Source organism: Leuresthes tenuis, unplaced genomic scaffold (genome assembly GCF_036924035.1).
Source record: "Leuresthes tenuis unplaced genomic scaffold, fLeuTen1.0.hap1 SCAF_9, whole genome shotgun sequence".
In the NCBI taxonomy this organism is placed as follows: Eukaryota; Metazoa; Chordata; class Actinopteri; order Atheriniformes; family Atherinopsidae; genus Leuresthes; species Leuresthes tenuis.
The window spans coordinates 21,264,265-21,287,903 of record NW_027325363.1 but is presented as its reverse complement, the minus strand read 5'-3'; the positions used below and the strand labels follow the sequence as shown (position 1 = coordinate 21,287,903).

Genomic DNA, 23,639 nt, shown 5'->3' with positions numbered 1-23,639 from the left:
GCTTTTTAAAATCCAAATCCTCCGTGGCAACACTCTTACAGCAGTGCTAACCTCATGCCAGGAAGGCTCCAAAATACAAATTATTGCTGATTTCTTAAAAAACTGTTATTTTTAGATTTTTCCTTGAGGTTTACCTTGACAGCACAGTTGTGAGATATACAATGGATGTTTTGTTCATAAAATGTCATAAAATGGCAAAAGATCCCCATCATAACTTCACAAAACAACACCGTTATATATTTGGATAGATCAGTTAATACATCTCAGAGTTTGAAGGGGTGTGAACTCTGAACTATATTAAATTACATCTCCACCACCGTTAAAGGGGTGTCTTTCAGGTTTTATAAATCAAGCTGTGTAATCTTTAATCTGTCCCCTCCATCACAAATGTTATTGATTTCCCTCCCGGCTGTTCCAAAGGCACCATGGATTATTCATACGCAGGCCTTCCTCTCTTCCTCTGCAGCCTACGGCTCAAAAAGTACAAACCTACCAGAGCAGACGTTACGTACCTACCCATTAAACAGCAGCATACTGAAGGAATACCTAAATGACCTTTGGTTTGAGTAGGTGAGAAAAAAATAATATATATATATATATATATATATATATGTTAAAATAAAATGTGATTACCTCACACACAGGCGTGGGATCTGTGGAAGGAGCTGAACAGCAGAATGAAACCTCTTTAGTGCTCCGAAGCTCAGTCAGGGGTGAAGGAGTGGGAAGAAATTGCTCTGACTGTAGAGCCAAATGCATTATCAGGTGCCACATCAAAAATGAATTGATTGAATAGATGGAGGAGTGGTTGAGGGCTTCTGATCGCGGTGATTCATGGCACATGTGGGTGCTCTATATTGAGTAGTCTGGCAGCAAAGTGAGAGGACTTCCCACCGCAAGCCCAGTGATCTGTCGACGTGCTTTTTAACATTCAAACACAGAAACGCAAATGTGCAGAAATTACACAAGCAGATCTGTGCGAAATACGAATCTCAAACTTTGCATTCTCACCAATGACAAGGTCATCACGGCAAACAAAAGGAAACACGACACAAAAAGGTTTCATGGAGAAAAGCTGTGACTGATTTACTTATTTATTCTTAAAAAGGAGTGTCATGCACCATTGTTATGATTGTTTTACTTTTTATTTTTTTTAGTCGATGGACTTCAGGTATCTGCAGCAAATTTGGCATTGACGCATTTTTTATTCTAGTTCAGTTGTCACCAGGACAACAACGTCGTGAACAAACACGGCAGAGATTCTACCAAAGCTTATCATTTACTCTTCTCTACCTTCACTGATAGGCCAAGCAAAAGAAGTGGAAGAAACTGATATGGAAACCTCAAAGGTAGGATATAACCCAACAAGCATAAAACACTTGTGTACATGTCATCAGAGCAAAGATAAAGCAGTGGGCTGTAGTTCAAGCATCATTCATCTTCCAAGCAAAGTCCATCCAATTTGCTGTGTTTTTAAACAGAAAGTAAATTCATCTTCATAAGCTGTAAAAAGCACTGGTCATGGTTTATCATCTATGAGAATACCATACTCATGGCAACCAATAGAGGGAGCTGTTCTGTTCTGGCATGGCATCCAGTGCATTGAGCTGCCATTTACCACTCGTGGGCCTCAGATTTCACTTCGAGTGAGATCCAGGAGAAAAACTGCAGTAGTATCATTAACCAAAACGCTGTCAGCATTGTCCTCTGCAGGAGCACACCGGGGCAATGTGAAACTGGACTTTTTCTGGCTTCAAAATTACCCGCAGGGTCTAAAATGTAACCACTGACAGTCTCACTTAAAGGAAAAAGACGCGACTGATCTGCCATCAGACTACAACCCTGTTTTTAAAGCTAGTTTTGTGGAGTTTGAAAGCTGTCGATTACGGGAAATGCTCGGAATGTTGTATGTTGTAGCAGTTTAGCTTCTGATGCTGCTGCACTTTGATCATTCTTGCTTACCTGTCTGTTTTGACTCCTCCAACTTCATTGCACTGCATTAACTCATAAATTGCCGGATTAACTCCTCAAATGAGCATCAGAAATATATCTGTCCTTTTTGGTGAGTTTAAAATAACGAGCAACTAACTAGCAACAGGCACCAACATGTTCACACAGCAGAAAAGAAATGTCACGACTTGGATAAAAGGCAAAAAATGTCTCGCATTCTTCGTGTAAAAGGAATTTCTACAAAATTCTTAACAATATTAATCCTTTAAGTGGTAAAACAGTCACCAGGTGTACGTTCTGGACTACAGTGAGTATAGAACGGTATGTGGGCAAGTGTCTGTTCTTTATGCCACAGCTGTGAGCCAGTACATAGTGCACAAAACTAAACTTTAGAGGAGTTTGCTCGCATGTGACCGGTGTCACCCTTTACCATCCTACAGATGCAAATAATCAGACTTTTCTGAAAGCAGCCCAAAAACACAGGCACTTTAATGAAACATGTCCCCTAAACGGTTCATACCTGTCACGATAGCTACTTTTTGCTTCGACGATAAATTGGCCCAAAAATATTTCCAATAAAGTTTACTGCTTTGAAGGCCTTTATACTGCTGCTTTGATCATAATGCTTTTATGATAATCTAACACAATTAACTTTTCATTCTTGAGAGTTTTCTGGCATTGAAATTGTCATTGGTTCAACAGATATTAGGATGTGCTCAGTAAATACACGAATGAAATAGGACCATACAAAAAAAAACACGATTTAAATGGACTTTCAGACTTCGCTTTCTCTGAGTTGCGGATGTTGTGTGTGTATGTGTGTGTGTGTGTATGCAGAAGCTCCTTTATTTCCAGCCTGGTGCAACGATGAAACGGAGAGCTGGAGAGAGAGGATGGAAGCAGTAGTGACAGAAATGACTCAGCATGTTTTTTTTCCCCTCTTCATTCAGCTTAGGTGCTGTTACAGAACACATACAAAGTCTTGTATTATAGTAATTATTATTTCATCATTGCTAAGGTACATTACAAGAACAGCTTACATGTTGCACACTTACTACATTTCACAAAGACTATTTGAAAATAAAAAGTGAGGTTGTTCTCTGGAAGGAATCTGCTGTATAAGTTTCTGGCTCAAACACATTTTGCAAGTGATTGTGAGCACGGTCTCAGATGTTTATTCACCTTGCTGTATAGCAGTGGTGAAAACCTTTTTCCTTTTGGAGCTAACAGAAACCTGCCAAACACTCTTGTAGCTGCAAACTTTCTGGAAAGAAAAATGGCTCACCCTTGTAGCACGCCTAGCCGATGATTTCGTCCAGCTAAATCTGAATGCAGAATTTAAAGGTGGGGGGTGGGGGCTGCATTGTTCTTTGCCATGTGTGACAAAAGTGAAAAGTGGCTTGGGAAAGTGCTTATGTTTCTCACTTGACTGGGCAATAATAACTTTGACGCTTTTCTATTTTAGGATTGTTTGCAAAGCAAGAAAAGTGTGTCCAGAGCGTCTAGGTAAAATGCACATGCAGTGTCATGAATATAGCCCTGCTAAGTCCTGTAAATACAAGTAGATTAGAAAGACATGCATTTCATTTTACTCTGTGACGATACTGAGAGAATCCCACAACAATTCAGTGTTAATTTGATGGTAATAGCCAGTGATGACTAAGTTGAAGAAGAAATCTTGTGCTTTTTTTTCTCACAATTACACACAATTTCCTGAAGTCTTAAGGAAATGTCTGTAACATGCTTTAATTGAAATACCACAGGGTTACAATACCACAGCTCATTAGCTAAGTAAGCTATATAACTGCTGATGAGAATTTGTCATTAATACTTAGAATTGGAAGGTCAAAACTTTTCTTTTGAGGTTATTTAAGAGGCAGCTGGAGCTCAGGAGGAAGAAAGAGTGTCTGCTAATCAGAAGTCAGTGGTGTGGTCCCCAGTTTTCGTGGTCTGCATAATGAATATTGTTAGGCAAGACACTGAACTCCACGTTTGCCTCCAATAAATTAGTCTATGTGTGAGTGAATGATAGAGAGAAAAAACAGCCTGTAACACTGTATATACTAAGAAGTGCTTTGAGTGTGTTTGAGTGAATGTGGCTTTTAGAGTAAATGGACTTGGAATGGTCAAGAAGACAATAATCTATATTAAAAAAAAAAGTCATATACAGTCCACAGTTGGATTACGTCCATTTGCTTTTGAGTTGGTAATCGCATCAGACAAAATTTCCTCTCAAGCACAGAAAAGTTTTCATTATATCTCCCCCTTCAAGGATATAGTATCGAATAAAGATGTATGATGAAATGCTTTTAAAGTGAGTGGTACTCATTAGACCACTTGAGGAGTTGCATAAGATACACCTTTTTTCTACATTACAAGTCCCTGATGTCAGTGTGAGTTTTTAATGGAAAAAGCTGATTTAATCAATACAACTTTGAGATATTTAAATGTCTGATACCTTGCTGTTGCTATGTCACCAGGTATGACGTAGTTAGTCTTTTAGGCTGAAAATAGCTCAGTTGTACTTCTTGAAAGCTTTGTGGGTTGGAATGACTTAGCAATCAGTCATAAGCAAATGTAAAGGCAGTGTATGTGGGTTTGCTCCTGCTTTCATTGTGCTTAGAGTTGTGTTTTTTCTCTGTAAATATGTGTGCCTGGCTGAAAAAACAGCATGCAAGGTCCACATATGGCCCTGAGCCAGAAGGCTGGACTGTCACCGGCTTTGATGGTGGAAGGAACGTCTCTAGGGCAACAGCCCTGACTGACTTGATAAAAGGATTGTCGGCCACTGGCAAATTCACTAATTTAGATTGACCCTTAAATTGATTTTTATGGTATATCTTAAGCAACTGTTGTATTTCTAGTAAAACCGCCTGCTTAAATAAAGGTTCTATGTAGGTTCACTTTTTGCTTCTTTGGAGAACACTAAAGACACAGATGGGGCCGTTTCCTCGCCCTTGAATATTTGACTGTTCCCAAAAATTGAAAAATCCCCTTGGCGACAGTGGATCCGACCATGTTGGCTATCACCCCAGGGTATCTCACGCTCACTGATTTTATAATTGTGTGATGACTGAGCTTTCATTGCGTAGTTATATAATAAGGAACACAGGCATCAGTGATATTCAAAAGGTCCAGGCAGATGTTAAACATTCAAAAAGATAAGAGAATGCATAAACTGGACAAAGATGAGTCTTCCAATTAAGCATCAGTTTGGGCACAACAGCTGGGTCTTTTTAATCACAGAAACTACCATTTTTAATCCCTTATCTATCATTGTAACTAACTCAAAGCTCCAGCTTCATAGGGTAATTTTTTATGTTTTATTTTTCATTTTATATTGAACAGTAGTTTAAAAGCCTAGCATAAGCAATTCTGACAGGAGTGTCAGCAGTGCAGTGTTACATTACCAGATAACTGGACGTGGACTGCATCAGTGGGGATCAGCGAAACCTGACCTCTGTCTCATGGCATCATTTCTCTGAGCGGGACAGCTGCGTCTGTGTTTAATGAGCTTCGGGTTCATGGATGTGATGTGTCACTGATCTTCTGCTTTGTAGCAACAGCTCAAGTTTGATCTTCTTGTAACATAAGGCATAGAAGTTGTTTTTTTTAAAAGTCGAAAATCCATCAGAATCCACTGTTAGCTGATCATTTTTTATAATGTTTGAATAAATAGTCAAGGGCTATAATGAGTACAGTAAAAAATGTCATTATTGCATGTGTCCATCAAACAATACCATGATCAGATCTAAGGACCCATTAGTCTCTTTATATCCTCCATCAAAGTATATGAATACTGTGGAGGGTAGCTCCCCAAATCACACACCACCCCCTTTGTACAGCCTGGATGACAGTGCAGCAGCCTCCCAATATTCGACTGAAGATACTGCTGCTCCATTAAAGAAGAAAGTCTTGACTCAATGCACAGTTGCACACCCAAAAACAGTCTCTACAACTATTGTTCGATGTTATGACCTTGTCTTGAAAAAGTTGTTTTCAGACAAAGGCTATAGCATAATAATAGTATATATGAATAGTTTATCTCTGCATCTAGAGTACACAATAGCTGCACTAGTTAAAGTTGCAAATTCCTTCCTTGTTAGCCCTGACAAAAGGTTGTGTCTCTGTATTGGTCCTGTTGGATCTCAGTGCCGCATTTGATATCACCAGCCGCATCTTATTACAAGGACTTAAACATATCATCAGGATAGAGATTACTTTTTTAAACTGAATCATATTTATCTGACACATTTTAGGTGTTTATGGTATTCCACAGGGTTGTGGACTGGGACCACTTCTGCTGTCTTCATACCTGCCTCCTTTGGGTGATTTTACTAAGAAATACGACATGCGATGTTATGCTGATGACACCCAGCTCTAATAAATCAATTAAACCCAAGAAAACCAATCAGCTGATAAAGTTCCAGGTTTGTCTCCGAGGTTTTATACTTTTGTATTCAGACAAAACTGAAGTCATTGGTTTTTTTTATCCAGACAACCTCAGAGATTCATTATCTAAATATATAGTCACTTCGAATGGGATTACTTTGGCTTCCAGTACAATTATGAGAAACCTTTTGTTGGTCTCTTTTTTTTTTTTGGCCAGGATTTATCTTCTAATTCACATATTAAACAAGTCTCTAGAGCAGCCTTCTTTCATCTTTGAAATTTTACCTTAATCAGAAGCATGTTGTGCAAAACCAATGCTGAACAGCAGATATATGCCCTTATCACATCAAGATTGGAATTAGTGTGACGTAATATTTATGTGGATGTCCACCAGTTCTTGGAAAATCTTACAGTTGAGCCAAAATTCTGCTGCCAGAATACTTACTGGTAGCCCCAAGATAGGTCAAATTTCTCCTGGCTTAGCCCTCTGCATTAGCTTCCTGTAAAACTTAGAATCGAATTTATGGTTCCTCTTATATATACAAAGTTCTTAGTGGCTAGCTCCCTACCATTGGCTACCATATTTAAGTTGTTTCTGACTGCATAGAGCTTAAACTTAGTATGTTATTCCTCCGTTTTGTGAAAGGACTGTGCAGGTAGCCTTTCAATTTATGTCAGCAGGTGGCAAAGTTTCACCATTTAGTGGGGTTTAAGAGGAGCTTCATTTATTTAAAACATGGTTACTTTGAACATTACAAAAAAAATCTTGTCCTGTACAATAACATTTTCGGGGTTATATAGCTAATACATTTGATGCATGACAGCACTGCTGTAAAAGCCTGGAGGAACAAATCACTAAAAAGAAAACTATTGAAGCTTAATAGCAGTGAGGATATACTTGCATGGATGTCATTTTTCAGGTGCAGTAACACTTAAAAACGGGACAGTGTTGAGAGGTTACGCCAGACGACACATTATAGAGTTTTGTCATGTGGCCAGGTGCCACTAGTGTGGTGATTTAGTCAGGAATAGTTGTTTGCATCAGTGAGCATTCAGTGTCACCAGCATGAATCCTAAAAAGAATTATCCCTCGGAATTATTCTGACCCTGACTATAACTTTAAGTCCTAACTGTAACCATTCACAGATCAAAGTACGGTAAGAAAACTTTGACTGTTAAAAACTTTGCATTCAGAATCAGGACGTCACAAAGGCCAAAGACTATCACCTGCCAGAGCGAGACGCGGAAAGTGGACGTCAACATGTTGGAAGAGAAACGGAGATGTTAAGCGCCAACATGCTGTCAAAGAATTATGACTTGCAGATAAATAGAAACCTAAGTTTTAACTAAATATGGAAGTAAGTGAGGAAAACATTTTTTGCATATTTGACTAGGTGGATTCCTGCTCCGTTGCCTGTACTTGCATCACATAATAAGTGTTATTCTCCATCTCTCAAATATTAACCTGCACACATCTCACAAAACTTCATCTACAACCAATAATTCTTGACCTTCCTTCTTAAAATCCAATACAATAGTCTTCTTCTGTGGTTCACCCTTAACAGGTCTCCACTCCATGTTTTTAATAATATAATCCGATTTTTTTCTTATATGGCTTTGTTTCCATTATAGACTGCAACTTAAATGAACACAAAAGTTAAGTGAAATGTTTGTGAGGTGAGTTAGCTCAGCTAATGATAGCTATGACCTGTATTTGTATTTCTTGGTTGCATTGCAAAGTAAAATAAAAGCTTCAATGTACCATCTGTACTGATGTAGACATTATGTTAGCTTATACAGCAAAAAAAAGCTGTCATAACATTCACTGAATGTGAGTTTAAAAGTCAACATTTAGTTTGAATTCCATTTGATGGATGTGAGTGATCCATTTCTAATTCCAGTATTCATAAATATCCAACAGCAAATTGCAGATTCTTGTCTCTTGTCAAACCCACACCCACAATGTGTAAATTGCCAGGCTTGAGCCCAAACTGTTTTTCCACCACATCTCGCCTCCTTTCTTCTTCTCCTCATCTCTCTGCTTTGTTTAATAATTATGGATGCGAGTGTGTCAGAGGTTTGCTGTAAAAGAAACATTGGCCTATTTTCATCCTGCTTGCTGCAGCAGATACAGGAAGTGGAGAGCTTTTCTTCAAAAATTAGTGCTTTAATGTCGGCACATGTCCTTTGTTCTTTTATTCATGGCACATGTGACAGTAGCACAGAAGGCCATCTCTTTTTTCACTTTGTGTCTTTCTGAGCAACCTAAGTATTGAACATGTCTGTTTCTCACAGTGTAGCTTTTCTTTGTGATTGAACACATTACATGTTATCCTTTAACATTCTTTCTTTCTCTTGCCGTTTCTGCACCGCTGTCTGCATAATGTCTTCTCTGTCTTCAGCGTGAGGCCTGCTGCATATCTGTGTTTGGGATAAATATTGGCTTTGCTCAGGTATCATATTTAGCCACAGTGTCTGCTGTTAGCTGTTGTCTGACGTTTGCATCTGCTTGCTCTTACTGGCAAGTATTGCCTTTGCTCCTGACATTCTTGCCCCTGTTAATCATTCCCATCAGCCTCTGTCACAACATCATCTTAGATTTACACCTTCTTCTCATTGAGAAACATCAAATCTATGTTTACTTAAATTGTAGCTATCTCTGAACCCATCCTGTGAAGCTAAATCCAATTAATTTCATAGAAATTCCACTCCAATAATAATGTAAACTAAGAGCTGTGAATAGGTCTCTTTTTTGTCCTTTTACTCTGGCTCCAATGTGCTCTAGATTGATTTTAAAGGTCTTATTGATTACTTTTGGTTCATGGCAATTCTCACTGCTGTAGTTCTAAACAGTTAAGTACTGTTTAAGCCTGTACATGTTGTAAGAATGACTTATTTCTCAAAGTCTCCTTTTTTAATTCATCCATGTTTGTTTTATTCGACAGCTTATTGTGAAGTAGTTTGTAGCATCAGTGTTATTATTTATTGCTTTTACAGCATGAAACATCTGTGTACAGGAGCATGCTAAATAACTGAACAGATTATAGGTGATGTAGGTGATGAACTGATCATAAAAAGCCTTAAAGTTAGAGACAAGTTTGTTTTTTTTACCCCGGTCAGATTGGTGTGTTGTTTTTTTTTTTTTTTGTGCAGTCTTGAGTGAGGAAAAATGAAAAGATCAACTTGTAAAAGTTTAGACGCCCTCGAGATAAATCATGCTCTCAGTTACTTTTCAACAACATCTCAGACTGTGACCACCTCTTTAAAATCATCATTGGCAAAGGTCAGGTGATACAAATTTCAAAGCTTTAGAAACTCTCCTCAATCTTTGACAAAAAAGAAAGCTGAAAAAAAGCCAAAGCAGATGGCATGGGTGCTTTCGGGTGGTTGCTTAATCAGTAAATAGGAAAGAGTGGTGAAAAGGCAAGGTGGAAGTAAAGTTCTGGTTTGGCAGGACAAGAAAACCCTCTCAGAGATCTGCTTGTAGGAATGTTGTAAGGTAATACACAACCCTCATTTTACTTCTTTAGGCCTGCAGGAGGATTTAGCAGATTCTGGAGCAGCACAGCACTGCTGCACAAAGCTCAGCATCTGAAGCTTGCAAGTAAACATCCAAATAAGCTTGATGCATTTGGAAATGCCTCCTGACACTCAAGTTTGGTTAGAACTTTTTGGCTGTAAAGGTGCAGCAGATTTTCTTTAAAATGATTTCATGCTAAGAATGGGAGTAAATGTTTTGGGTTTATGCTGAAGCCCCTGACACATTGAAGCATTCACTGACATAGAGAAGAATGGGTTCAATTAAACACAAATTCTGAAAGCACTGTCTGTTAAAAAAGAATAAGTGACAATCAAAAGAGGATGGCTACTGCAACAGTACACACTCACACACACACGGTGTGTGACCTTGACGACTCAGATTGTCCAACATGTTCAGTTCACCAATAAACAAACTGCCAGCCAGTCACATGATCACATGTTTACTTCTGACCAAATGGAAAAGATCAATCTTTTGGGGCTGTCCTTGTTAAAAGAAAATGGTACAAATCTGTGTTGTGTTACACAGTTAGGAACACCCACCAGGCAGAATGGGTGTGTCAAGCTCTCCACGCTGTCCAATCCCACAAAGCAGAGTAAAGGGATTAATCCAGATTATCTGTCAATGCTATTCTTAGATAATGAATGAAAAATCTCTTGACCAGATAAAGGCTTAAGGAATGCCAAAATCGAAGCTGAGAAATAACTTGGTGTCTGTTTTCTGATCTACAATTGGCTACTGGCTGCAACAATATACTATTTTTATGGTGCAGGAGCTCAAACATGTATTGTTTTAATTTATGTTTCAATCAAGCTTTAAGATAAAGCAAATGAGAATTGTTTATACCTGACATCGTGGTGCACAACTGTCTTTATTACTTGGCAAAAAGAGCAGTTTTACTTTACCATCCTTTTACATCCTGTGCTTTAGCCAGCAGGTGGGGTCAGTGAGAAGAAACTGCTTACTGTTGGTTGGACTCATCTCTGAAGGAGCTGTCCATTCAGCACCACTCTGTTAGCTGCCTCTGAACAGAGCACTGAAAATAATGAAATCATACACAGAAAGATACAAAATAAATGCATTGCAAAACTAACAAGGTTTTTGTTTTTTGTTAACCAAACTTCTTAGGTGTGTTATGCTGACTTCCTTATGGGTTAGATTGGTTAGATGCCTCTGAAAACCAGTACCTGTGTGTTACAGGTGAGGTATTATTTACTATGACAGGCCAAAGTCCACTTAATGTTCTGTTACTTTATGTTCAAGCTGTGCCGCTCAGTTGTTTTCTTTTCTGTGTGTTTTTGGATAAATGCCTACAGCATTTTTCGGTTCCTGTTTTTTTTATATATATATTAACTGTTTCAGCATCATGAGGTTTTTGTACTGGACCTATACACTTTTGGGATACAGAACTGATAAAATGACCACAATTACCTCTAACCTCTGACTATAATTTATTAAATTTTTGATAATAGTGTTGTTAGAAATTAGCAGTGTGTGCTTCTTTATACACCAGTCTCGTTAGCTTAGAGAGGGACAAACTCTGCTGTCAGGGGCAGGTAATGTTTTACCGGCTGAACTCTGTTGTCCTCCTGGAAGTTTTTAGAACTCATGACTGCTTGTTATCTGCCATGATTTATACTAACAATGGCTGTACCATGGCTGCAGGTATTGTGTTTGTGCTTTTTTTCCCCTGTGAAATCAGTCCCAGCTTATGATGAGGTGGGTACCAGATGGACTCTGTTGGAAGTGACTTGCTGTCGTATTGCTTGACTGAAGCACAGGCTACTGTGCTGGCCTCTGCACCCTGGGAAGGGATTAGAGTGCTCTCACATCTTTGCATCCTTTCCTTTCCTCTCTTTTCCCTCCCCAGATTCCTACCACATTCAAAGTATCCTTTGGGGGTTGGCATTGCTACCTGACAATGTAGAGTGAGAATCCTCTAGTTGTCCTCTAGCTATAGACATTGAATTGTATGATAACTGACAAACTCCAACAAAGAGTCACATTCACAAAATTGATTTACTAATTGTTGAGTAGCAACCAAGCAACATTATCAACCCAATAAGTGACAAATGCAGAATGATCTAATTAAAAGAATGTATGCACACTTTAACTTGCCTCGCTCTCAAAAAAGCAGTCATAACATTTGTTCCAGCTTGTTTTTGAAAATGTTCAAGGCTCCAATCGTTTATATGCACTTGAAAAAAGTAACTGTACTCTTTGTTATACTTTCCACTGAATACTTTGGACAATGTTCAAAACTCAAAAGTTAGTTCTCAAACTCTGAACTGTTGACACATACTGCACAGGGCCCACTTGTCTGTGAAAGAAACCCACTACATCCTCTCAGGCCAACAGCTCATGCCCACCCTCTCTCTGTGAGTTAGTCATGCACTCAGTCTCTCTCTGCAAAATCAGCATGTGAAACAGCGCAGTGAGTGAATGAAGCTCAGTGACTCAGCAGGCAAAGCGCAATAACAAGAGCCTAAAACGGAGCCATAATAAAGCTTATGGCTATGTACTTTCCTGTTTACTGCCGTCACAAAGCAATGGAACATTAATTAAAGAAATAACTGAGTGGCAAATTAAACTGGTCATCTTCAGGGACCGTACAAAATAGATACATTTTCAAGATCTTATGGTGGAGAGTGGATAGTTTTAGTCACCCCTGATGAGGTCTGATTTATGGGCAGTGCTTAAAGAAAATTAAGTAGGAAGAACATGTTGCCTCTGAACCTAGTGCCAAGTCAGTGCTCGTTTCTCATAAATAATTGGTTGCTGTAAGACCTTTGTGGTCTAATGTGGTCAAGGATAGTGATTAGGCCACAGTCCTATTATGAGTGGACTTTGATGGCTTAAAGGTTAATTCCATAAATACAAAGTCAAAACAACAAACATGCTGTCTTGTTATTATTAGTGTTATAACATTTATTATATAATAGACTGATTATGATCATCTGAGCTGACGGCAATCATAATACTGAATTATTCCAATTATTTCTCTTCACTTGTGTCAACATAACATCAGCTTAATGGAAATCTCATATTTCTATCAGGATTTCCCTGTTGTCGTCGACTGTCAGTGACCTCCTCTACTACAAAGTCTTAATGACACATGAGTGGAGAATTAGTTCCACCAAATGATCTTGAGGGATTTAACCACTGTTGGTTGACATCCGTATGTCTTGAAGCAGCTATCACTATTAATATCATGAATTTACTTTACAAAGCCAAATGCAGCAGCACTGCTGTGTGTTAGTTTTATACCAAACAGGAAAGGAGAGGCAGGTCATTTGCTGGGGATTGGTCGGATTTGAGCCCCAAAGAAAGTGGTTGTCAAACGGAGCAATGCCTCTGATCTGATCTAAAAGGAAAAAATCAGTGGCTTCATCACCACACAAAATTTGCCTAACTTGGAAGGTCTTCAGATTGTGTGACTTTTTGTTTACAAAGTCTCAAATCAAAAATCTCATTTGTTTGTCTCTATAAGATCATGTTTACTTTTTAACTGTTTTTAGATACTACACAAATCAGCCATAACTTCAGTCCTCGTGCTACCGAAAAGCCTTGACCAGCCACAGTTTACACAAATCAAATTCCCCACTGGTGTACAGACTTCACAATCAATGAGCCCTTCCTCTGCAGTTTTGAGCATTGTTTATCTTTTACAACTAGATGCAGGTTTTTCATTCTAACCTGCATCTTTAGTTTAGTTTAGTTGAGTTTGATTTATTTGTATGAGGCTATATTTTACTGACATTTGAGGCTGCTCCCTCTGCGCTCTGCTATGCTCTTATGGGTATACAGACCACCCATTTTACTAGCAAAGTTGCAGCTAGTGCCACAAGCTAAGTGCCTAATGTCACAGCATTCTGGCAGAAAAGAGGGAGGTACCACCAGTAGAATAACCAAAAAAAAAATTATCACCAGTCTTTGAGAATGTTAGTTTTCAGAAAATAATAACTTGGGTTCATTTCACCCATCCACTGTCATGTTCCAGTTTACAATATATGTGCACTCTGCTACAACCAAACACAAATTAGACAGCCAGCTTTCTTACAACAGCAAAGGCAGAAACTGGGGACTCCCACTATTCAACATCTTAATGGATTTAAAAAATATTATCCTCATTTTACATTCTTAAGATCTTAAGTATGACATGGTAATCCATGCATAGTAGTGACACCGTACTACTAGAATACAAGCAATTAAACATTTACTTAACCACTTGACAGAAATGCAGGAAAAATTTATTTAAAAAATGAACAACCTCTCACTTAAGCTTAAGCTGGTTTATCCTACCATACCAGATATTTACTTGACATAAACAAGCTCCCTGATTGGCAAATCGCTATCATTAGCTTCAGTCAGCCTGCTTTCTGTTTATGGGCCACTCCAGGGTTACTGCAAGTACTTCACACAGGGAAAGTAGATACTTCTAACAGGTCCCTCTTGTGGCAAAACATTTGGTAAGTGTAGGCCAATGTTATTCAGGGAAGGTCTCCAAGCAGGTGATCCACCTTAGCCTCCTGACAGCAGATTGACTTGCTAATGATCAGCATTGCAGTGCTTGCTAATGATCAGCATTGCACACAAGTGTCACGATTTAGGTTTTTTTTCATGTCTTGTCTCGTCATTTCCTGTTTTATTTTGAAAAGCACTAACTTCCCTCTCATTTCAGGTACCCTGCCCTTCCTCCTGTGTCAAGTGTCTGATTGTTTTCCCTGATTCCCAAAGTGTTTCCACCTGTTCCCCTTGGAGTCTGCGTCTCCCTTGTCTTGTGCCAGTGTGTTGCCTCTTGTTACGAGCTGCACTTTAGCGGCCTTTCATCCACAGCCACAGAATCCTCGAGCCTGTAGTGAGCGATCCTCCTGCAGAGCAGTAGCTTTTGTAGTTTATTCCATAGCCTTAGTTTATTCACGGTAAGTTTCACAGCCTGGTTTTGTTCCTCCCGTTTGGAGAGATTTTGATTTGTTAATGTTTCATAGAAACCTCCGTTAGTGGAGCGATTAGTTTCGTTCTTTAAGATCTTTGCGCCGCCGTTAAAGGCGTGCCTTAAGTTAATTGTTTAAGATTTATAGTGCCTCTGTTTTTGAGAGAGCTTCTTTTGTTTAAGTCAGCCTCAGTGAGAGAGCGCAAGTTTATTTTGTAATCGTAAATAGCCTTTTCTGTTTTCCTCCCAGAATGGAGAGAGTTTTGTTTTGGATATCTTTCATAACTACACTCTCCTTCTCCATAGTTATTGAGGAGAGTGCTCCGCTCTCTGTGTGGAGATCCTCAACCTGCTGTTGTTTATATTAATAAACATTCTTGATCTAAAACTGACCCTGTATCCGTGTCCTGAGGCCTTACAACAAGTAACTAGCTGTTACCCTCTCCAGAATGTGTAAGCCAGAAGGTTTCTGGTTATATAGTCAAATTCTCTTTAAATTTTGTATACTGCCATATTTCCATGAAAGTAGCGGCTGCTTCGTACGGCTGCTACATACAGTGTGACATCAGTACGGCGGTGATCGTGTGCAAAACTGGACATGAATACAAAAAAAAAAATAACATCTCATTCCAGCGTTGCCTTTGGAGAATGCTAATGCTTGACAGGATAACTTATTGTTGATTTAATCAATTGATTTAAGTTATTGCAGTTATATAATGCTCATTAACCAACAAAGCAAATTGAGTCACCATGAAGTCCATCTCATTCATTTTGTGGGCAGTATCCCACTACTCTCAATGCATTAAGAGATTAACAGGGTGAGCTGCTGACACTGACTAGGTTGCAGCATATTCCCACATTTAATACCTTTTCTCTCACATTTCATAGGGGTGGAGGTGGTAGTGCGGTTCATTGCACAGAGAATGTCATGACCAGAGGCTACCACCCTGCTTGTAGTCATCTCTGCTGGGCAAGCTAGCCTGATCTTTGAGAGAAATAGAGAAAGAGAGCCATCTAGGGAAAAGGATAGAGAGAACAGGAGGGAAGGGGGGGGGGGATCGTGCGCCTGCTCATTGCGAGCACAGCAAGTGCAGCTTTCATCCGCTGCGGAGGCTGAGACAGAGGGAGTTGGAGTGAGCAAACAGAAGCTTGTAGAGACAAGTGTGAGAGCTGGATAGAAAGGACAGAGTTGGAAAGGAGTAGTAATGAACCATGTTGGCATTTATTTGCAGTTCCTAGCCCTCCAGCTTCTGTGGCATGCTGCAGTTTGCGCTGCGAACGTTGCATTGCAGGTCACCTCCTTTTCTTTTGGGAAAACCGAAGATCCCCAGAGAGGTGTGAATTTCTGGCACAAGTGCTCAGCACTGCGGCACCCTGATTCTAGCCAAGGAATGTAGCAGGAAGCTTGGACAAATCTGTGGATCATCCTTCCAGACTTTGGTCCCCCACCATTCATCAGCATCTCCATCCACTCCTCCCCTGTGTATGGGAGGTGAGGCACTGGCAGGCTGTCAGTCAGCATGCAGCGGTGTGAACGGGCAGCCCAGTGCCCACAACACGCTATGGATGTCAGACACGCTTCGCTGTACTAATGAAAGGCTTCAAGCTCGCCTGGTAAGAATATAGAGAGTATAATGTGCTCTTCTGATGATGCGTTTGAAATGTTAACCCTTCTGTATAGCTTTAAGGCTTTTACGTATGCAAAGCACAACCCAGCCAGGGGATAGATGTCTGACTATATTCTGATGTTTCTATGGCCTGGGGCATTACTGAGTCGACTGCATACTCTTAAAACAGACCACGATATACCCATCTGTCCATTTTCAAATGTGTCTGTCCATACGATTTTGTAAATCTCCAGAAAATATACCAGCCTGTAATGAGTTCTAAATGAAGCTGTGACCAGAGTGTGTACAGCCAGTGTGAGCTACATGTAGCGTGCCTTGTTCCACTGTGACTGTAGCGACCCCGCTCCGCTCCCCTCTGGCTGGCTCAGTGTGAGCAGAGCAGCTGAGGAGAAGCGCTCACGTGGCTGCCTGGAAAAGAGCAGGCACATGCTCCCTCCATCTCTCCCAGGCTTTCGCTCTCACAGTCTCCCTCGCTTGCTCTCCCATCCCCTCATTATCTAACATGTACGAACAGATCCACAACCAGGTGGCCATAGCCTCACTTTCTGTTTTAACCTCTTTTGCTAAAGTGTGCTCTCCCTGTGCACTATTTCATCATCCCCTCCATTTATCCTCTCTTCCCCCTGTTTGTTTACGCTCCTCCTCCTCTTGCTTGATATTTTTAGAGACGAATTACAGAGCACTGCGGGAGGAAAAAAAAAAAACTACAGGGGGAGCAGTTTCAGCAACGTGCGTCCCGCTTCCTTCCTTCCTCACTTTTATGAAGACCTCATCTTTTCCCATAGGACCTCTTCTTTTCCCTAAAGTCTCTCTTTCATTATCTCTATATTGGTCTGTGTCCTTCTTATTTTCACCCTTCCTTTGTCTCCTGCTTTTTTTTCTTTGACACATCAAGTCTGTGACTTAATCCTTTCAGTGTTTCTTCAGACAGGAGTCTTTACCTTTGAAAACTTCCTCCCAGACCTTCATAGAATTAATCAGATTGAGTGCATACATTATGTGTTCAACTGCTGATGTGTCTTCCTGTTGTTGTGCACTGGCCTCATGCACCCAGGGCCTCTTTATCATTCTGTGGCGTAGAAACCGTTAAACCTGAGTCTGTCCTCAGTTAATCTGTTTGCAGTCGCCTGACAGACACAGGTTACTTTACACTCAACAGCCATCTGTTAGCATCACATGATCTAGTACATGGAAGTGACCTGTCTGGCTGACTAGCCGTGCATGGTTGCACGCCTGCCGTTCTGCAATGTTAACACAGCCGCATGAACACGTCGTTTCTAAAGTTACTGAATTAAGTAAGGTTTTTAAAGGGTAATTTTAAACATTAAAAAGTGTGTTTCTGTGTTGAAAGAGGGACACAATCTCTCACTGATTCACCATTGACAGAATTCTTAAGGAGAGAATTGTCATTAGTGTTTACTACACTCCTCTCCGTTATTCTCGGAATCTGCTCTGTCGGCAAAACAGTTGATTTAGAGGTCATTCTGTCGATCAATACCTCAGTCACTGTCATTGTTGTCCTTACTTGTCTGCTCTCGACGCTGTGATTTATATGTACTTTTTTTTACTACACTGCAGTTACTTCATTAGACTGTCCAGTGATTGTTTCCCATCTCTCCAAGTCATATTATTATGAAGTGACAGATAAGATAGCTGCAAATTATGACAGTTATGCTTGTAATGCGCACACACTAAGCCCACATACCGTAAATCAGATACAGATACAGTGCATCCACTTTTTGAATAATTGTGATCTGATTCAAGCAATGGTAGCGTACAATAAACATTGGTTTTATTGTGAAAAGGATCTAGTGTATTCTGCTGCACTTTGATGTCAAGGGTCAGAGTTTTCTGGCTGCGTATAAAATTGAGAACCGAGCTGGATGGTTGTTTTTACTTTACCTGCTTGATAAAGTTGAGGAAGAGACAAGAAGAAGAAGAAGAGGAGAGCCAAGGACCACATGTGGGCACATGTTTGTGTGTGTGACAGCAAGGGGAAGAAGGGGATTGTTCAGGATTTGGCAAAGGTCCTGGTGTATTGATGTTTGCTCTTGGTTTGACTTAAATCTGCATGCAGACGCGCACACACATGCGGTCAGACACAGATGTTCACTCACAGCCAGCAGCAGCAGCTGTGGCAACAGCAAGGCACCGACGGCTGAATAGACGTAGAGCTTTCACGTGGCACAGCCCCTTGTTGCTGCGGGACAGTCAGACAGACAGCGAGCGCAGGCTTGCATGCATAAACGTCTGTATCTGCCTTTAACCTCAAAATGGAATATTACGACTGATCAAAGCAATGGACTGCAGTGTTTTCCCACAGTTATGGTCAGAGAGCAGTAGTTTTTTTTTGGAGGGAGGATATTTGAGGAAAATATTCACAGTGACTTCTGCTTTTATGTCACTCTGAGGATGTCACTTCTGCATTCAGTGCAAGTGCAAACAAACTCATGTTAATGCTAGTGTTAATGTTTATAAGACATCAAAGATAAGACATTTGGATACTAGTCGGAGCCTCTTGCACATGTCCAAGCAAAATGCCAAGGCCTGAGCTTCTAATGTGTCTCGGGAATATTTTAGGCCGCCTTTAAAATGATAGCTCCCAGGCTTCAGAGGGAGGAATATTAATTTCAGTATCATGGCATTAGACAGTGAGGAGCAAAAGATCTTACATTTATGTGAACTACTGGTTATTTAGCAGGTCTCGAGCTCTTATATGGCCATCAGACACGATGATTAAAGCTTGCGCTCAGAAAACAGAATAACAAAATGGCGAGAGCCAGAGCTGGTGGATGAGGCTTGGACCTCTGCAGCCTTACACATATAATTTAATAAGCATACATGTGAATGTGTGTGTGTATGTATGTATATATACATATAGGACTTGAGTTCACAGCAGGGACTCCGCAGTCAAGAGGATGTGCAGATCGGTGTCCCTCACGGCATCAGATTATTAACTATCTCTCTGTATCTCCCGCTCTTTTGCCTTTTTTTTTTTTTCTTTACTGCATTTTTCCCACAAGCCATTTGTCATCACTGATTATATTCTGCACTCTTCCCCGCCGCACTCTTCTGCTGCATCAAATATAGCCAGCTTTTTTTTCCCCCCTATCTGCAATGTGGCGGAACATAACAAAATGACATACCTGTAAATTGCTTTGATTCATAAAGTCAGTGAAATGCTTGTATATTAGCGCTTAGTGATATAAGAATATTGCGCCCAATCTGCACCAAGGATTTATGCAACCCAAAGGAGGATGATTCAGAGGTCAGTCATATGTGAATTAGCCATAAAGTACAATATTTTTGTAGAGGACAGGGTGCTTATCTGTTGTTTTGCTTCTGTGCGCCAGCCTCGAAAAGCTTGTACATTCATTACAGTCAGAATATAGCTGTAACAGTGAGATTGTTTGAGTAGAAGGTGGATGCATTTACCTCCTAAGCAACTTTCAAACATAAGTTATGTCACGCTGTGGGAGGGGTTGTTTGCTTCCTTTGGTTTCCGTCAGCCTCATTATTAATGGACTGGAAACTGCATTCGGGCACGGACACTTATTTGTACGTCTCTCTGATAGATGTATGATTAAAAGGCTTTACATTAGTGTTCTATACGCCTGTTCATGAAACCTGTCCAAACAATAGAGACATTTTGCCATTAAGGTTTTTTAAACAATCAGAAGCCGCTCCCCTGCCCTTTCTTCCCAACGCTACTGTAAACCCTCAAAAAAGCTTATTGTTCACCAAGTCCATTCATCTTATGTTAATAAATACCTTTGTATCTGTGTTTATAATGTGCAAGCTGTAGTTTTCTATTTTCTCTTTCCTTTTTTGTACGTGTTTGCTTCCTGTTTGTCAATTCACATTTTATCTCATCTACTTGCAAATTTAAGCAGACATCTTGAGCCGCTGCTGTGATTTAATCCCATCTATTAACATCCGTGAACACATAAATATAAAAGATGACCTCATAGTAGTTGAAAATGCAAAGTGCTTTTCCTTTTTCGGGCGAGACTAAGCAGGGCAGATTAGCTTGAAGGCTGCAATCCAGAAAAGGCACCAGTGGGAGTGGCCAGTTCTGCAGATGATCTACTAACTTTATACTAATTTATGAACACGGATGCGGCCAGCTCATTTCAGTAATGACCAATCCAATCTACCAAGAGCAGCACACATTAATGTGGAATTTTGATGATTACATGAAAAACAGTGTGCTTATATATGTACCAAGAACTTGTATATAAAACCTTTTACTTAAGCAAAAACGGTGATATCCACTCATAAAGTAAGAAACACAGTCCACAGTGACCTGATGTGGAGGCGCACATATCCGTCTCTGAAAAAGATAGAACTTGAGAGCATCAAGGGCTGCTGTGTGGGATATATCTCTGAGTTATGCATTTATGAATGTACCCAGTCAAATGGAAATTTTGGATTTAAAATAACCACAGAAACATCATTTAGTACAAGGAAAATCATCATATCCTTGAATTTGAGAGCACCGAGCAGATGGGTCTTTGGGATTTTTACTTGAAAGATAAAAAGATCATCAAGATATTTGCACATTTCTGTTGATGAAACTGACCAGTTCTGTGATGCAAGGATTGAAGTGTTGTTCAATCCCAAACTGAGTCTCATCATGTATTAAGACAGTTTTGGCCTGTATTCATGCATTGTGGATGTGACTCAAGATGTTTTCAGTTGTAACATCCCCCTGCACTTTGTTCCTGTGCCTTTTTGCCTATGTCAGATATCCACATTTTTCCCTCTGCCCTCTGTGTTGTCACCCAGCCCGCTTCCTTCCGCCTGCATATCCTTTGCAGATGGCGGTTGCTGTGCTCTGTCCCATGAGGACAAAGTGTCCCACTGGGGCTTAATGTAGTTGCCAGTTTCCTGTCTCCCTCTGCCCCCTCCTTTGAGCCCTTAAATCACTTCACCCTCTTGTGATTTTGAATTTAAATCGCTGCGTTAAATTATAATAGCTTTTAAAACATGTTCTCGCACCCACAGGTACGGTAGGTCAGAGCTCCAATGAGAATGTAAGAACTGTCACAGGCCTGTCAGTGTTAGGCTCCCACACAGGAAGGATAATTAAGTATTTTAATTAAGTCGGGGACTAATTGCTAAAGTTATATCTGTGGGAATAGACTTATAGTTTTAGGAAAGATAATGACATACTTTATCTACAGCATTCAATTGAGTGTTTTTGCTGTGCTGACAAACGCACACACACATTCCCATAAAAAGTGTTGTTTTCAGACCACTTAAACTATCTTCTTAACTGATATAAGATGGAGACATCGGGCATCAGAACCCACCGATCTCTCCTGTCACTGTAATCATGTTGAGAGCAAAATAAACTCCAGAGCTCTGTCGTGTGTGATGATGCTTTCTGTCGCGGCATCACCCCTTTACAAACACACAAACATGCTCCTCCAGCTCGGTCTTTCTCCCTCTAGTTGGAAGCAGTCCAAGTGCACATGAATGGCTTGACGGGCTGCCATGGTAACTGCACGGCCAACGCAGTCGGGCTGACAGACATTTCCGACCCAGCCAGGCGTCAGCACATTGGTGTTGCCATGGCGACTCTGTAAACAGCATGCCTTCTTCTCAGAAAAGATGGAGAAAATGATGGGAGTATTTATCATTTGGGGGTGTATTCTGCTCACATCTACGCAAGATTTAGTTTGGAAAATTCTCATGTCATTGCTGAGTTAGAATTGAGTGAATCAAAAGCTTTGCATCCGTGCTGTATGGCTGTTTGTGACAGTATATACCATGTGTATGAGTTTGCGGTCAGTTTGACCATTTGTGTGTATTCTATGTACAATAACAATGAGAACAGAGTTCCCCTAAGTAGGTCAGTTGTTGGTGTGAGGCTGGGCAGGCTTATCTGGGCACACAGTGGTCCAGCTCAGTGGACCAGCTCCCTTTGTTCCACAGCAAGGGTCTGCTGAGGGCTCCCGCAGAGGCAGCCAGCATTGCTGCAGCCCTGGGGTCAAGTCTTTCCAGCAGCACAGCTAAGAGTTCTGTTTATTTCTTTGTAGAGGTACAGAGGTGATTACTGATTGTGGTCATTCTTGTGTGTGAATGTTTTTGACTGCGAATAGTTTGCCTAAAATTGTATTTTCTGAGATGTTTGTAAGACAAGTCAGCGTAGTTTTAAGATGAGTGTGTTGTCGTTTGAATGATGCTGAGGAAATACAGAAAATTAGGTATTTAAGCAGAACAGGTTGTGTCACAGTTAGATTTCGACTAGAGAAAAAAACATGAATTCACAAGTTATCAAAGCTTGTTGCTTGCATGTTGCATGCATTATTTACATATTAACAATACTAATACTTTCTTTAACACAATAGACCTTGTGTAAAGTTGTTTAACTAAAAAACCTTATTTCTGTGGCCATGAGTCAGCGCCTGTAATATCTGCACCGTGAACATGAAAACTAGAATGATTCCATTGACCCTTTTATTACAACCCCATTTTCAAAAATGTGTTTTACATGTAAATAAAAACAGATTTTAAGTAATTTAAAGCTTGTATTCTGAATCATAAGCATGTTCCAAAAAACTTTTAGATGTTTACCACTGTGTTGTGTCTCCAGTGTTTGTTTCCAGTCTTTGTACTCAGGGTTCAGCTGCTTGAATCTTGCTGAACCCCCTTTGTTGTACTCCTCAGTTCATCATGCGCCCGGTGTTTTTATCAGATGACAGGTTTGGACTGCAAGCAGGTCACTTGGCTCACAGACTTAGCTATGCTGTTGTAATACATACAGAGTGTGGTTTGGCGTTTATCTTGCTGAAACGAGCAAGGCCATCCCTGTAAAGAGCACAGGACAGTTTTCCTCTCTATCTCACTCCAACTTAAGTTAGCTAGGGACCAGAGAAAGCAGAAGCATTGCTGGATACACTTGTTATGGTTTGCCTTTGAGTGTTTCAATTTTAATTTACACAAGCATATGCAGTCACAAATGACGGTGTTGTGCCTGAACTCATGCAGCCATTTCCACAACAGAGCTAAATATATTTCCGGACCTAAACTTCAAAATTGTACATTTTGTTTTTGTGATTGCGTTCTGTTCGTTTTCACATTTCAAATAATGTTCCAACATATTTGTAAATTAAAATGTATTCACTATTCACACTGGAGAAATGTCAAATCCATGAAAAAAGGTTTATTGAATTTTCAAATCTGCTGTGAA

At 40.1% G+C, this 23,639-nt stretch overlaps 1 protein-coding gene across 10 annotated transcripts in view; it reads left to right on the top strand.

Moving 5' to 3' along the window:
- The window catches only part of gramd1bb (GRAM domain containing 1Bb), a 126,325-nt gene that overhangs the window by 61,201 nt on the left and 41,485 nt on the right, over positions 1 to 23,639 (top strand). The window contains exon 2 of one of the 10 annotated variants that reach the window (XM_072392819.1): positions 1,306 to 1,349. The exons of 8 other annotated variants lie outside the window; for them this stretch is intronic. In XM_072392819.1, coding sequence (XP_072248920.1) covers positions 1,306 to 1,349 — 44 coding nt within the window. Of the gene's footprint in view, positions 1 to 1,305; positions 1,350 to 15,894; positions 16,428 to 23,639 lie in introns of those variants that run through there. One more of the 10 variants, XM_072392820.1, reaches the window with a different exon arrangement.